The 16,772-nt window shown below is 35.8% G+C and overlaps 1 protein-coding gene across 1 annotated transcript; it reads left to right on the top strand.

The window, feature by feature from the left end:
• Positions 1–9,506: 9,506 nt before the first annotated feature.
• LOC107714224 (nocturnin-like) lies at positions 9,507–15,014 on the top strand. Its single transcript, XM_016520024.1, has 3 exons — positions 9,507–9,550; positions 12,263–12,535; positions 13,653–15,014. The coding sequence occupies exons 1-3, from the start codon at positions 9,538–9,540 to the stop codon at positions 14,510–14,512; spliced, it is 1,146 nt and encodes a 381-aa protein (XP_016375510.1). The 5' UTR covers positions 9,507–9,537; the 3' UTR covers positions 14,513–15,014.
• The last annotated feature ends 1,758 nt before the right edge of the window (positions 15,015–16,772 follow it).

Genomic DNA, 16,772 nt, shown 5'->3' with positions numbered 1-16,772 from the left:
AAGAAATACGAGAGAGAGACACTTTTGATTGGCATGCAATGGATAAAGTGAACTACTTATAATGCAGTGCCAGTAGACAAGAGGAACTTGACTTAACCAGCATGGACAGAGTAAAAAAAAAGAGAGAGATGGAGAGCTACGAGTGCTTTCTGAGGGTGTGCTTCTGAGGTGGAGGTAATCTGTGATCTTTCGTTTCCGCCCTTCCTGATCTACTGTTGCTAAATTCGGATGCCCAGATGGCCCCCACGCTCTCTTTCATCCAAGTGTGTGAGCGACAAGGAGAGAGAGCGATGCTGAGACTGGAAAGGATGGGGACAATGATGAAAGATGGCTTCTTTTACTTAAGGAAAGAGAAACTGCAAAGTGAGCAAAGATACTTTTTAATAAAAAAATATCGATTTGAGGGTGAACTCACTCTCTCTGCACAGCCTGCTGTGTTTCCAGCTATCTAACTTGATTCGGAAAGGATCTATATGAGTGAAGAAGAAAAAAAAAAAGAAGATCAGAAATGTTTCAGGTCTGGGAACTGCTTTTGGCAAGATCGAAATGGAGGGTCTGTAGACTCCGACTCCAGATTTTGTACCTCTAATGGAGAAGAATGTAGAACCGTCTAGTGTGGCTGTGGATCACATGCTTCAAAACCCAGCTGGTTCAAGCTGGTCTAGCTGGTGGACCTAACATAGCCATTCTGCGGGTTGATCAAGAGGATATTAGCACACTAGGATCCAAAACATAACATTTGCTGGTGATCAGTTGTGGTCTTTGCCACAGGGATTCTTGAATCAATTTATCTTAGTTTCTACTCTCTTCTTGCTTCTTTTTCCTGCTTTCTTCAACTGAATATTTAAATAAAAGCAGTCAGATCTTAAAGAATCAGAATTTCCTTGATCTTCAGAGATAAAAGTGTTCAATGTACCGTAAAAACACACTTTACATGTAACTTTTTAGAGCTCAAAACATCCTCTCCAGTCCAAAAACACTATTGAAACTAAAGGCTGGAATACACTATGCAGAATTTTACACTATGCAGTTTACTCTCTGGAGTTGATGATAGTTGATAAAGTCAGAACCAGTCTGCAGATTTTGGGCAGTCTAAATTGACAGATTTCACAGAAAAATGTGTAGTGAATGATGGGCACAGACTATGATTTCATCCAGTCGTAGGATAAATAAGATATTTGATATTTTGAGCTGATTTTAGAACATATTGTTTTAAATTTTCATGCATCTCCCAGCAATGAGGCACATGTTTGTTGCACATGAGTTTGTTGTGTTCAGAATGACTTGAAAGTCTGGTAGCGTGTGATCTTCAGTCATTTTGTGGATGATGCCCAGTTTTTCTCTGTAACCTTTTACAAAGCTGGCAAGTGTATGATGCCCAGCCCAGTGTTTAATAATCTATTTATATTTATACATTTATTTATTTTTTAAATGTCCCAGTGTCTTTTGTTCATATGAAATTCAATGCAGCCCAATGCTGTTTGGACCCCAATGTTTTTCAATACCATACTGAGACATTTAGCATGATACTTTATGATTACTATATTCATATACCATGAAATTTATATAGTACTCCAAAGAAATGGTATTTATTATCATGGTAGTGTCCAAACATGGAATTATTGTAGTACCATGTCTGAAAAATAAAGAACTTAAGAATTTGCCACAAAAAAAGGTTAAGGACAATATATTTGTATTATTGAGACGGTAGATGTTTTTCAGCATTCAGCATGCATCTCTCTGTGATTCATAGCTAAAAAACAACCTCTCCTCAGCAACATTTGACAGTTTACTTGTCATCTGTGTCCGTAGAAAAGGATTATGGATGAAATAGAACAGGAATGGAGGGAGTGTGAAAGAATAGAGAGAAGGGAGGGTCCGCCAAAGAGGTCATGTCCTAGCAACCAACCTGCCGCAGGCATTACTCATTAGCCTAGCACCAAGCTCAGTCCAGTGACAATGACCTGAGGGGGGATCGAATCAAAGAGCAGATTCACCACTTTTCTGAAATTTTACAATGATCTTCTACTGAATTCCAGCCGAGAGCCTCAAGTTAGCCATGAATAATGACAACCTTGAGCTGTCCTGAGTTTAAAATCAGTCAGCATGATCCAGGTCATTGAAGTGGAAACCTTTCAAAAACAAGACAAAAATATCAACCTCCAAACGCAATATAAATTGCATACCATAAAGATGAAAAACTAAACTCAAAGAAACCCAAGGAGAGGCAGCTCTTTAAAGGGGAAAAAGTCAATCTCAAGTAATCAAGAGATCACAACCCTTATGAAAAAGAAGTTTATTCAAGCGTGCTATTAGTATACTTCTTTTAAACTAAAAAATAGGAAAGTATACTTTGTCTACTTTTTATGTACTTCTCAGAAATGGGCTTTATGTACTTCTCAGAAATATACTTAAAATGACATTTAAGTATACTTGACTTATAGCCTACTTAGAAAAAGTCTAAAGATATTTGAGCTATACTTGTGTTCCTAGAATCCGTGTTTTCATTGTTATACTGTAGGGGGCGCTAGTACACATCTTCCGTACAGAATTTCCAAAAAACACAAGTGAAGAAGAAAACGAAACAACAGAAAAATATTGTTGTAAACTAGTTGTGTACTTAAAGTTTACTACTGTTATACTTAAAGTATACTTTTATATACTAGAAAGTGGGCCAATTTAGTCCCAAGGAGTATTGAAATAGTACACTTACAAGTATACTACTAGTACACTGATATTTGTATACTTGCTACATAAAGTATACTTCAAAATATACTTGAACTTTACTTAAGTATACTTAATAAAATAAACTTGAAGTATACTACTTTTTTGTAAGGGAAGTTAGCTGAATTAAGTTGTATAATAACCCCTTTTTGGCACCAATTAAATTCCTTTTCATTTCAATCTGCCTTTTGGCTTTTTAGAACAGCATGAGCATGTACTGCTCTCAATGGGCTCCATTCACTGACAAATGTGTTGAAGTGTTCTTATGTGTGCAGAGAAGATTCTCCAAAAAAACAGGTGTATACTGAGGAAGTCTATAATACCTGGAATCATCCGTTAGCATTCCCATTCATCTCACAGACCCAAGCCCTTCACTAGCGACTATCCTGTGCTGTGACATGAAAGGCAGGGGAAAGACAGGGGAAAAGTCTATTTCATGCTTTCAAAACCCCTCCATAAACAAATGGGCACTGCTGAAACATTTACTTACGCATACTACTGTGATTTATATGCTACTTGTATAAAAAGATGCTGGCCATCAGAAGAGAAAAATGTTGTTTTGTTTTGTTGTTTTTTTTTGCCTTTTGAAACGTGTAGTTCCAACATCTACCAACAGGGACTAATTGGACCATGCTAAACAGTCAAACCATGACCCTTTGGTTTATTCACACATTTGTTTTATCTTCGTTGATGTTACTTAACCCAGATTCAAAATGGGGGAGTGTGAGCCAGCACAAACCATATATGTATAGAAAACAGATAGAGAAATAGAGAAATATAAAAGGGAAATATATACACTGTTCAAAGTTTTGGGGTCAGTAAGCATTTAGCAAAGATGCATTCAATTTAAAAGTGACATTTACAATGTTACAAATAATTCTTGTTGTTGTTCTTTTGAACTTTCTACTCATCAAAGAATCCTGGGGAAAAAAAGGTTTCCAACTTTCTTTTTTTTCCTAACTCATACATTTATTTTTCTCATTTCTTCATCTTACTACAATAAATGATGCTTAAGGAAGCCTACTGTGTTTAATCATAATTTATCATGACCCTCACTGTTCTTACAGATCTGGCTCCATCTTGCATCTATGATTCATTAAACCTCATACAGGCGCTTCAGGTGCATTTGAATCCAAAGAGAAGCTAGACCCACCGGTGCAAGCATGTCAGATTGGTTTGTCTTTTCTATTACTAATGAAACTGAGAGATGTATAGATCGCTGCTGATATGCAATATGTAATAATCATGGGCCTCATTCATGAAACAAGCAGAATGGATATCTGTGAAAAATGTATCCATACTTCCTCTGTCCTATTGAACTGAACACAACAATTTGCAGCAAATGGATTTATGAACGATTCACGCAGAAATTCGCTCTGCTCGTGTTTCATGAGTAAGGCCCCATGTGTGCGCCCAAGGGAGTTGAAGGAAGATCAGATCAACCTAAAACTGGGTTTTATCAGCATTTAGCACCACCTGCTCCCATGACTGTAGGTGTCAATATTTTGTTTCATCATCACCGAAAGCCACAAGATGCTAGGAAGAGCAACAGGGGCGTTTGATATTATAATGGCGATCATATTTCACATCCCATATAATTATGGTCATATAGATTACAAGGCCGCTGCTACTACAACAAGGCTTCTTCTTTAATGGCCTACTGCACTTATAAGAAAAATAATCCTACAAAGTTGCACATTAAGCCGTAAATACCTAGAGATAGTGGACAAAATGCCAGAGGGTCCTATATGAGTGAGGAAGTTAGTTTTTTGTCTCTAATTTGATGGTTAAAACAGGTCTTTAAAAAAGAATAGTGGGATGATGGAGCTTTTGGCAGTTACTGCACATAACACATGTGGCAATTTAATTAATAAATTAATTTTAATTAATGATTTGTGTAATGTTTAATGCAAATTACAGGTTTATGGGCTGAATCATGGCTGCAACCAACTGATCTGGGACACAAGTAACCATTCTTATTAATAAAAAAGAGCATGTAATAATTTTCAATATGTCTAGTGAAATGCAAATATATCATTATCTTCATTGGAGCATTTCAGAGTTAACATAATTATGTCATGGTGTAAAATAATTACTGAATCAGTTTTTGAACCTATAACTGTTTAACAGAACCGATTCACAGGAAAGAGTCAGAAATCCAATTTTGGATAGTTTTTTGTTTGTTTGTTTTTTTTTTTTTACAACTTTATTAGTTAAATGTTTTTGTGATTGTCACATTGTTAAGTATTGTGCTTTTAGGCAAAACAAAGAGGGTGAGTTTTGGATTAATAATAAAATGTTATTTTTTTACACAAATGTATATTTCTTAAAGTTTCAAAAAACTATTTGAAAATGTTATTTCAGTCCTTAAAGCAGCTGAAAAAAATGCCTTAAAACTCTCTAAATAACTTGCAATATATATATATATATGAAAGTGACGTGACATGTGGCCAATTTCTGTTTCATCGGTCCGCTGCAGCGCAGATTATAGATCAGACCGTTCTTCAAACTACCTCCATGAATCGTAACCTAGGATAAGTTCTTGAATCACAACTCATATGAAAGTGTTGCGTGTCCTCCAATAGCTCTTGTGATGGTCTCTGTTTAAGAAAGAAACTCGAATGCCTTCAGCTCACTCCACTTGTTGATAAACGAATAATTCACAAAAACATAACCGTGTTCAAGAAACAACACATAAATTTAAATGCGAGCCTACTACGATTAATTAGGACTAGTTAAATGATACAATTAGTGATGCTTCGATATGAAAACGTTGTTCTATGCCTACGATGATTTTATTATGGACAGTTAACGTTACGCGATATCAACCAAGAGTGATGTACATTAGTTCCAAAGATCAGCATGGATATGATCTTCTCGTGAGCATAAGGACTGAGTGATTTTGATTTGACAAAACACTTCAATGAAGATAATACTGAGTAACTTACATTTTATTGCCAGTTCCAAACAAAGCCAACGCAGGATGAACGGTTAGCGTCTCTGAGCAACACAGTAATGGCGTTTCCTTCCCTCTTCTGCAGAATTCGTTTAACGAATCAATTGTATTAATGATTCAGTGACTCGCTCATAATACATTTTTCGCCACCTACTGGCGTAACAATGTAACCCCACAATGTACTTTTTTTCTTTATTTTTTATTTATTTTTTTTTAATCAAAGAGAACATATTAGATTTAATACACTTTTAACACTTTTTTTATTTGTCATTTTGTGTTTCAAGAATAAGGTCCAAAGTTAAAGAATACGCTAGATTTTACTTAAATGTAAAATGTTTTTCTCTATTTAACATTACAATAGTGAAAGACGACTTCCCTAATTGATCACGTCTTCCCTCGGGTAGATTAGCCTACATGTTTTCTTGCGCGGCTGGATGTTGGAGTCCAACATCCCTGAGTGGTTAATAATAAATTTTTCTGTGGTGTGACAAACTCAGAATACATATTTAATATTGCCTTTACAGGGACTTTAACACTTAAAATACGTTATAGATTCTAATGTATTAAATAATGATCTTTAAAAAAGCATCATATGACCCCTTTAAGCCTTCCTCGGACAATTTGAAAATTTGTGATTTACTTAAGGCATACTGATCATGAGTGTGAGGGGGCTGTAACTGGATGAGGACAGGTGTGGTGATCATTCTCAAGTGTCGTGATCAGCATAGCAGTCAATAAACGAGACAAATAGTACGGGACAAATCAATTAGGCCCAATATACGGGACGTCCCGGCTAATATGGGACAGTTGGCAACCCTTCCCACCCCTGTTTGATTTACTTTCTTCTGCAGAACATAAAAGAATGTAACTAGTCATTACAACTCTCGGAAAGTTTAGCATGTTAATATACATGGCAGTGTTAATGTGTTTGGTCTTGGCGGAACAGATCTGCTACACTGCTGCTGCTGCTGTGGCAGAGCAAGTACCGAGAATTGCTACTGCCAATACATCCACAGACACACTGCTGTGAGCATGCAAGAAATAGTGCTGCTGCACATATAAAATATATGAAATAACCCCCGCATAACATACATGAAATTACTCCTTAGCAGATCGATACAGGTGGAGCTGGGGAAGGTGGAGGGTTTCTGAAGCGCGCTGCAACTGCTACAGCAAGCCCTAGCCAAGTATTTGAATGTTGAGCAGCAAGCTCATTGGCTGCTGATGAAACCTAAACCAGTCAGCTGTGTCGTGTGAATAATGTTGTGATTATATCAGATTGAGTTAGAAGCTATCAGCCTTTTCAGAACTGAACAGAACTTTTCTATTTATTTTTTTAAATTTACTTTTCTATTTATTTTTAGTATTTTAAAAAGCTGTAATATTGAGTTAATACATAATACATATACATTTCAACCTAACCTGTGAAAGGTTATCCCATTTCTTCTGGAATTTAAATCTCTGTGTTTTTTACAACCGTAGGCTGCGTAATGTTCTTGGAAAACTCGATTCTTGATTTTTACTGTGAGTGATGATGACACGTTGACCATTCCAAGATGGCATGTCTGGAGTGGTCGAATGTGACATCTACACATATCAATGATTCCAAAGATATCGTTTTGTCATTTTCATTATAGTGGCGTGAACTTCCCTATTCTCGTAGAATTAGTATGTGTATTAAAACTTTACATTATTTACAGTTATTGTTATAGTTATCGTCCTTGGTGTGAATGGGCCTTAACTATCAGAACAAGTTATGAGTGTATTAACACTCTGTCACTGGATTGCTATCCAATTGAGTTGACACATTCCATCTACACTTCACGACTGTTAAAAAGTATGTTCTATATATTATGAATGTGTGTAGTATGAATGTAATGTGGATGTACTACATTTGTCATTGTCGCTACACTGCCATTCACAACCCCTCTCCTGTGGCCTCATGGGATAGTAAAGTGTCAATCATCAGAAAAAAATCTAGCCTTTCTAGCTGTGCAACTACAAAAGTGTTTATTCACTAAATAATTTCTGTGACTTTTAAATATTTGATTAATTTCCATGGCTTTTGCAGGCCTGTAAATCACAATTTGAAAATTTATTTTTATTATTTTTTTCTAGTTTTCCATGGGAGCCAGAATACATACAATACCATTCAAATGTTTAGAGATATACTGAATGCATAGTACCATATTCATATACCATGGTATTTCCATGGTGAATGGTACTGCACCTTTCGACCAGAGAAATTTCCGTAGTGAAGTTATTATTTGTAATTACTAAAAAAAAATAAAAAAATTTAGAATAGCTTATAGATTATATCAGAAAAAAATCTAGCCTTTCTAGCTGTGCAACTACAAAAGTGTTTATTCACTAAATAATTTCTGTGACTTTTAAATATTTGATTAATTTCCATGGCTTTTGCAGGCCTGTAAATCACAATTTGAAAATGTATTTTTATTTTTTTTTTCTAGTTTTCCATGAGAGCCAGAATGCATACAATACCATTCAAATGTTTAGAGTCAGTAAGATTTTTTTAATGTTTTTGAAAGAAGCGTCACTCACCAAGGCTGCATTTATTTGATCAAAAATACAGTAAAATAGTAATATTATGAAATAGTATTACAATTTAAAAGAACTGTTTTCACTTTTAATATATGTTCATTTATTCTTGTGGTGGCAAAGCTGAATTGTCAGCAGTCATTTCTTAGTCCAGTCTTCAGTTTCATTAAATTCTTCAGAAATAAGCTGATTATTATTATCAATGTTGAAAACAGTTGTGCTGCTTAATATTTTTGTGGAAGTCTTGATGCAGTTTTTTAGGACTCTTTGATGAACAGAAAATTTAGAAATATTAATTATATTTAATGCAATTAACGCAGGGGCGGAGCTAGGGTTGGCTACCCCACTCGCTACTGCTGCTTCTGTCTCTTTTTTTCTTGACAAGAATTGCATTTATTTAGACGCAAGATTGAATGTGAAATTATTGCAATATAAAAGTATATTTAAAAACTTTAATGTTGGGTGGGATTAATTGCGATTAATACATACATGTATATATTTCTTAAATATATACATGTATGTCATACACAAAAATATATAAAGTACACATATATTATGTAAACAAACTTTTATTTTGGTTGCGATTAATCGCGATTAATCGATTTTATATTCCTAATATTAATCTTTTGTAACTTTATAAATGTCTTTACTGTTACTTTTCAATCATTTTAGTGTGTCCTTGCTGAATAAAAGTATTAATTTCTATTTTTTTTTTCTTACTGACCTCAAACTTTTGAAAGTTAGTGTACAGTAGATTTAACCATTGTACTTTTTTGTTAGAGATTTTAATATTATCGATGTTATGTTATGATGCATATCATGATGACGTGCTGATTTAGTAACATCAAATTTGTGACAGAACTTGCTACAGGTTATTGTGAATGTATAAACCGCTTATGTTGTAACCTTGCCCAGCTTCCTGGATGCCAAGTCACAATGTTAGAGACATTCACCATTAAACAGATTACACCATCTCTTGTTTATCACACTTTTGCAAGAAAAATGGTGTGGTTTGTTGGCCAAGATCGTGTTTTGTTAACGTCAGTATTTTTCTTTGGAACGAATTGTGTATGACTGTGAGGTGCGAAAACCACATGTGATGACATGGTTGCATTATGCACCCAGGTACACACGTCTGTGTACTCGGTGTGTGTGTGTGTGTGTCCATATGGTCTCCTGACGTCTCAAGTCTGTAATCTCATTCTGTCAGAAGCAGTTTAACACACGCAGCCAGTGGTGCATTTCTGCTGAACATCGCTCACACAACCTCACAACACACACAAACCAGACCTGAAATAATGGAGGTTGTTGGTAAGATAAACAAATTCAGTTAACTCTTATAATTCTAATGATAAATGTAGTTTTTATTGATTGGTTAAGTAATGTTAATGTTTAGTTTTCTGCTGTTCATTTATGCCACTTGGTTTTAACTCAAATTGTTGATTGTTTTGAGGACTTGAGGTGCACTTGATGTAATATACAAGGTCATAAGTGAAGTATTTTAGATAAAAAGTGAATATTGTTATATTTAAAACTCAGGTAACATTTGTTTGATTACAAAATTAACACAACCGAGTCTCTTTATGTGGTGCTCTGTGTGTAGTCTACTTTACAAAGAAGTATCATGGTGCAGTGATGGTATCAGATAACAATTCTACAGTACTTGATGAACCATGGTGTGTGTGTATTACTTAATATTATACCGTATATATATATATATATATATATATATATACCGGTATATATATGTGTGTGTGTGTGTATAATATATATAATAAATGCTGTACACTGCAATTATAACATTTAGAGAACATTGTACATACTGTAATTCACATTATCATATTATATATTGTTTGTCAGAAAGAATGAAGAATATATATCATCCAGCAGTTTTAATTTTGACTGCCAACTCTTTAAATTACATCAAAACAACATGGGAAAAACTATTAAAAAATGTGATGAAAGAGTTATTCTCAGTACACTCATCACCATTTAAACCGTAAAGTTTGAAAAAATCGATTTAAAATCAGGTGTAAGGCCACTGAACCAGATCATGCTATTGTTGCACATAAAACATTAATGTTTAGAACAGTGCAAAGAATCCACAAACCATTAGAAACTCACACGAGGGTTCAGCATCACACACCATGAGATGGGTTAAAAAGAGCCAATTTCTATCCTAAACGGTGGCAGTTTTAGTGTTTTGTAATAAAGAAATGAGAATCATAAACATGATCATTTATGTTAAACATAAATGCACATTGTTCTAGAAGGAGGGCATCATCCACTACCTTTTACACATTTACTCAAATTGTTATGCTGATGATACAATTTGTAAGGGAAAAAATTTGAATCAAATAGGGATGTATTTCTGGGGAAACCTTTCCAAAAGAAAACACACACACACACACACAAATGCATGTCTCTATCCTGGGGTGTGGCGGTCTCAGTAAAAGAGCCAATTTCTATCCTAAACGGTGGCAGTTTTAGTGTTTTGTAATAAAGAAATGAGAATCATAAACATGATAATTTATGTTAAACATAAATGCACATTGTTCTAGTGCACTTGCTAAATGAAGGCGGATTTTATACAATTGAAACTGACAAAGATGCAGTATATTAACGCCACGGGTCATCAATAAGGTGCATACTGAATCTGGTCCTCCAATTTCAGTACACTATTTCCAAGTGTTTTAGAGTGTTCCCAACACACTTTTTCACTACGCACATCGCATGCTTAAACTCATCAGGAGTCAACGAGCTGCCAACTTCTCCAAGTGACTGCTGCAGGACGCACACGAGGGAGAGACGCAGCATTGCAGATCGCGCGTCTCTCTACTGAAGTCAATGGGAGTGGAATTTACCGCATTATGAACATGACACTTGCTGGAGTTATTAACATTGTACACAATACCCGCAACCTCACACCAAATTTCAGGCCCTGTAGGTAGGCAAGCATATATACAGATCATTTAGTAAGCAGAAATCCGAAATTTACCTCAACATATTAGAGGGAGATGCTGATAACTCGACTGAGTTGATGCTTGAAGAATGCACTTCCAACAGCCATGATTAACAGCAGTTTGCGGTAAAATTTTTCTATGTGCAATTGGATTTGATGAGTCACAAAAATGATTACTTTCTCTCTCTATCCAATCACGTTTTGGTTCTGATTATCATGTTTATCGCTCTGAAATCATGCGTTTTAAACCATATGAGTACACTTCTGATATACGTTTTCTAAGCGCACATATCCGAAGCAAACGGACAGAAAGCGGCCACCACACAGCAATTACAGATTAAGGGGCGGTAATATTATAATGAGATCTCTTTGCCACGTCACCAAGCGAGCGAAATCAGACGCTTGCAGAAAAAGGCGTCCCAAAACAAAGTTACTGGGTTAATCTTTTTCACGTTTCCTTAAATGGTAGATGCACCAGGGACCTGATTATAGCACTTAAAACCTGGAAATGTCAGATTTTCATGATATGTCACCTTTAATGGAAAACAAATTATATTAAAACAAGCATGTACAAACGGAGGGAAAACAGCGGAGTAAAAGTACAGATACATCACTTAAAATGTACTCAAGTAAAAGTACACAACTTTGAAACTACTCAAAAAAAGTACAATTTCTGATTTAACAAAAACTACCTAATTACAGTAATGTGAGTATTTGTCATTTGTTATTTCACATCCCTGCTGAGACTGTGTTATCAATGGAGCTATTATCTATTTATCTAATATCTATAGTTAATATTATTATTAACTCCTCTCAGCTCTGGGTGCGACATGTCTTTAACAACTCGTGTCTGGCCGGTCCTACTTGCTGCTCTCAATATAAATGATTTAACCATGTGTTAGTATTTGAAGAAGATACAGGATAGAATGTAAAGTGTGTTCAGACTGACAGCTATTTGCAGCAACGCGACCAGAAGTTGTTCTTTTTTCTTTCTTTTTTTTCCTCTAAAGAGAATTAAAAATTAGGAAAGATCCTTGTGTGACAACTCTTGTTTCTCTCAGCATGTTCCATGGGCAGCAGCACTAGTAGTCTCCACGGTGCCCTGGTTAAGACCGTCAGTAGACCTCCTCTCCCACACCCGTGTGACTCCACATACAGTCCGGGTAACGATCTGGATCTGGATCAAGACCCGGCGGACCCTTTGGAGCTGTTGCAGGAATGTAGAGAGGTTCTGAGAAACCGGCCAGCCCAGCTGCAGAGAGCTTTCGTTCAGACTGGGCATGGAGACACCAGGCAGACAATCAGAGTTATGCAGTGGAATGTACTGGCACAAGGTATAAACCTTCATCTTCATAAAGAAATGACAATGAATGACATACGACTAATGTTTTAAATGATATACACTACTATTCAAAAGTTTGGGGTCTGTAAGATTTTTGGAGAAGTCTTTTATGCTCTTAACAAGACTGCATTTATTTGATCAAAAATACAGTAAAAAATAGTAACATTGTGAAATATTGCAGTTTTTATATTTTAATATAGTTTAAAATGTAATTTATTCCTGAGATGGCAAAGCTGAACTTTCAGCATCATTACTCCAATCTTCAGTGTCACATGATCCTTCAGAAATCATTCAAAAAAAACAACAAAAAAAAACAAAACGTTGTGCTGCTTAAAGGGGTCATATGATGCTATTTTAAAGATCATTATTGGCAGCAACAATAAAGTTACGCCTTCTTTCTTTGCGTGCACATTTGGGCGGCATTATGCTAATATTTCCACATAGTGAGGTAGATATGTGGGGCGTGTTAGAACGAGCCGTTTTAGGTAGGCGTGACTGACTCTTAACTTTTATAAAGAATATCTCTTTGGATTTGAGACTTTAGTCTTTGCAACTTTACAGATCTTCTTTATGCACCAATAGCTTGTAACACTCCAAAGAGAAAGGAAAACTTGAAATCGCATCATATGACCCCTTTAATATTTTTGTGGAAACTGTGATACTTTCATGGTTCATTGATTAATAGAAAGTTCAAAAGAGCAGCATTTATTTGAATTTTTGATAATTATAAAAAATTGTTTGGGGGGGGGACAATGTAAAAGTCTCTACTGTCACTTTTGATCAGTTTATCAGATCAGTATTGATTAGTAATCAAGTTGCCAAAATAATAATAATTGTTACTTTTATTATTATTATTATTATTATTATAAAAACAACAAAATTGAATGAAAACTGAAAATATAAAAATAATTAAATGATTCAGCAATAAAACTAATTCAAGAATATTAATAAAAACTGTAAGAACATCTCAATGATATTAAAATAACACTGCCACAAGAAAATTTATTTTAAAAACAAAGCAAGTTCTAAGCCAGTTCTAAATGTTTGGAATTTCTTCAGTTTGGATTTACATTTTTTTTTTTTTCCAACTTCCTTCTGTCCTGTTGCAGCATTAGGTGAAGGCATGGACAGTTTTGTGCAGTGCCCCATGGATGCTCTGAACTGGGCTGAAAGGAAGTATCTGATCCTGCAGGAGATCCTAACCTACAGACCTGACATCATTTGCCTACAGGAAGTTGATCACTACTTTGACATGTTTCAGCCCATTCTGGCAAGTTTGGGCTACCAGAGCAGTTTCTGCCCCAAACCGTGGTCGCCATGCCTGGATGTGGAAAACAACAATGGCCCAGATGGCTGTGCTTTGTTCTTCAATCCCAAACGCTTCCAGTCATTAAACACAACACACCTACGTCTGTCCGCCATGATGTTGAAGACCAATCAGGTGGCAATCATCGCTGCTCTACGCTGCCAAGCAACCGGACGGGCGTTTTGCGTCACGGTAACGCATCTGAAAGCGCGGAGTGGTTGGGAGGTCCTACGCAGCGCTCAGGGCTCGGATCTGCTACGGAACCTACGAAGCGTTGCACATAGAATCAAGACCGAAGAAAAAGCAGATAGCGACGTTCCATTGATAGTATGTGGCGATTTTAATGCCGAGCCATCAGAAGACATCTATAGGAATTTCGCAACATCCAGTCTGGGATTGGACAGTGCGTATAAGCGTTTAAGTACAGACGGGAAAACCGAGCCACCTTACACAACCTGGAAGATCCGGCCCAGTGGCGAGAGCTGCCAGACGCTGGATTACGTGTGGTATTCACACAGAGCGTTTGATGTTAATGCGGTTCTGGACTTTCCTACAGCCGAACAAATCGGACCCAATAGGCTTCCTTCCTATAACTACCCTTCAGATCACCTCTCCCTCGTCTGTGACTTCAGCTTCAAGGATCCAACGCTTGTTTCCAAATAATTACAGTTATTTTGAAAGTCGAGACTTGCATTGGCACAGCATTTCTACATATTTTGTGTTGTTCATGACTAAATAACGATTCAGTCAGTATATCACAAAAATGAAAAGTCTGTCTTCATTTACTCACCTCCGTTTCATTTTCTTTGTACTGTGGAGTACAAACAGAGATTTATTATTGCTAAAGGCAATACATCACAATAAAATCTTAATGAAAATGTGATTTTAAACGGACACATTTCATTGTGGCTCTTTAAAATCAAACTGCAATCGAAAGTGGTGCCTCAAGACGTGTCTCATCAGGTTTGACTTTAAGAGCTACAATGGGTGGATGATTTTCAAGAAATAGCTGCAATATCAGTCTCTTCCTCACACAAAGCTAAAGTATGACTTTAGAAGTCTTGAAATATAACCATACTATAGTCATGTGGGCTATTTTTATGGTGCTTTTCCGAGCTCACCAATGTAAATCGACATCTGTTTTTATTTTATGGAAAAGAGCAGCTTGCACATTAGGTAAAATATCTCCTTTTGTGTTACACAGAAGGAGGAAAGTCATACAGGTAAATTATAACACAATTTTCATTTGTGTGATATATTCCTTTAAGCTCTTGTATCTTCCTGAAATTGAGGATGTAGGTTTCAAATCAAATTGTTACTTTTTATTCTTAATATATGATTCTCAAAAAAGTAAATAAATACATAAAATAAAAATAAATAAATAAACATGCTGAAAATAGTTTTGGTCTTATTGGTAATATCATGAAAGCATGCACATATAAAACTATTGCATTGTGGAGGGTTTTCATATAATTGAAAATAAAGTATGTTTGAGAAGGGGTCAAATTCTGCATAATCTTGCATTAGTAAAAACAATAATACTCACAGTCTTTTTTCACTTCACTTATTTATTAATGAATCATTTCCTTTGTGCAACATCCTCAAAATGGCCATTTCACAGCTAGTTTCACCAGAGTCTTCATAATCAATTGCAGGCAGTTAAACTATTAGTACCTGTCACCTGAGCTCCTCATTTTATATTCATGCATTATTAATTCTTGTAGGGTGAAACCATTTTATGAGCTAATTACAAAGTTGTTTTTTTGTAGCTTTAAAGGTTACTAAAGAGAATGCAACTCAGTCCCTTCTCAAAGGGACCACAAGCACATTTCTGTCCTGTTCTCTTTTTTTTTTTTTGTCATTTTCTTGTTTCAGAATTTGATTTATTATTATTATTATTAGCAGTGGCTACTAAACAGTCCCAATTCTGTTCTGCTGATATTATATGGAGTTTTTCCATTAATTAAGCCAGTTAGATAAAAATGTAGATTGGTGTAATTTGAATCCAAAATGTAAGATTGTTCATCCCTTGAACAACTACTAGTACTAGAGTCCGAGTCGAGTCTGGAATCATTACATTAATTGTTGCAAATAAATTCTCATTCTTAAAAATCCTATTTACAATATTTTATTTTAAAGACAAAATGGTAACACTTTTAGCTATTAATTAGTTGCTTATTAGCATGCATATTACTACCATATTGTCCATTTATTAGTACTTATAAAGCACATATTAATGCCTGCATGACCGCATTTTAGATCCCTTAATCCACCCCATACCCCACGATAGTTTGATTGAGAGTAGCGTTTCAGCACAGACTGGACTGGCGTCTACCTTAGCTCCGCCTTGAGTGAGCTGTCATCAGTCCGCCATTGTTTCACCGCTGGAGCAGATGTAGACAAGAAGAATGACTCCGAAGCGATTGAGGTGTTCTGTTGTTGGATGTAATATGAACAGCACTCGTCATTTACTCCCGACGTCTGAGCCGCTGAACTCGCAGTGGATTACATTTGTTTCTGAAGGGAATGCGCCCCCGATCTACATAAATTGGTCTATGTTCACGCGAATCATTCATGATCCAGCCTCATCTACAGAAGAAGTGAGTATAATGTTTTGTAATGAATCTTTGCAAATCGCCTTTCCTAATAATGTGCTAATTAGCAAGTTTCACGATGAATGCGGCTAAAGTAAACAGTCTCTCTGAGAGCAGCTGGGAAGAGAGGGGCGGGGTCAGCAGAGCTCATTAACATTTAAAGGAAAATGCCACAAAAACAGCTTGATCTGAAAAGAGCTGTTTTTGACAGGGTAAACAAAAAGGTGTTTTTTACACTACCATTGAGAAATTTTAACCAAACTATGTTACAGACTTTTCATTAAGACCCCAAAGAATCATATCAACTTGTAGAAAATGGGCATCCTATG

Source organism: Sinocyclocheilus rhinocerous, unplaced genomic scaffold, assembly GCF_001515625.1.
Source record: "Sinocyclocheilus rhinocerous isolate Xijiao unplaced genomic scaffold, SAMN03320098_v1.1 scaffold1591, whole genome shotgun sequence".
Lineage (NCBI taxonomy): Eukaryota > Metazoa > Chordata > Actinopteri > Cypriniformes > Cyprinidae > Sinocyclocheilus > Sinocyclocheilus rhinocerous.
The sequence above is the reverse complement of the archived record's forward strand: the minus strand, read 5'-3'. Positions and strand labels throughout refer to the sequence as shown.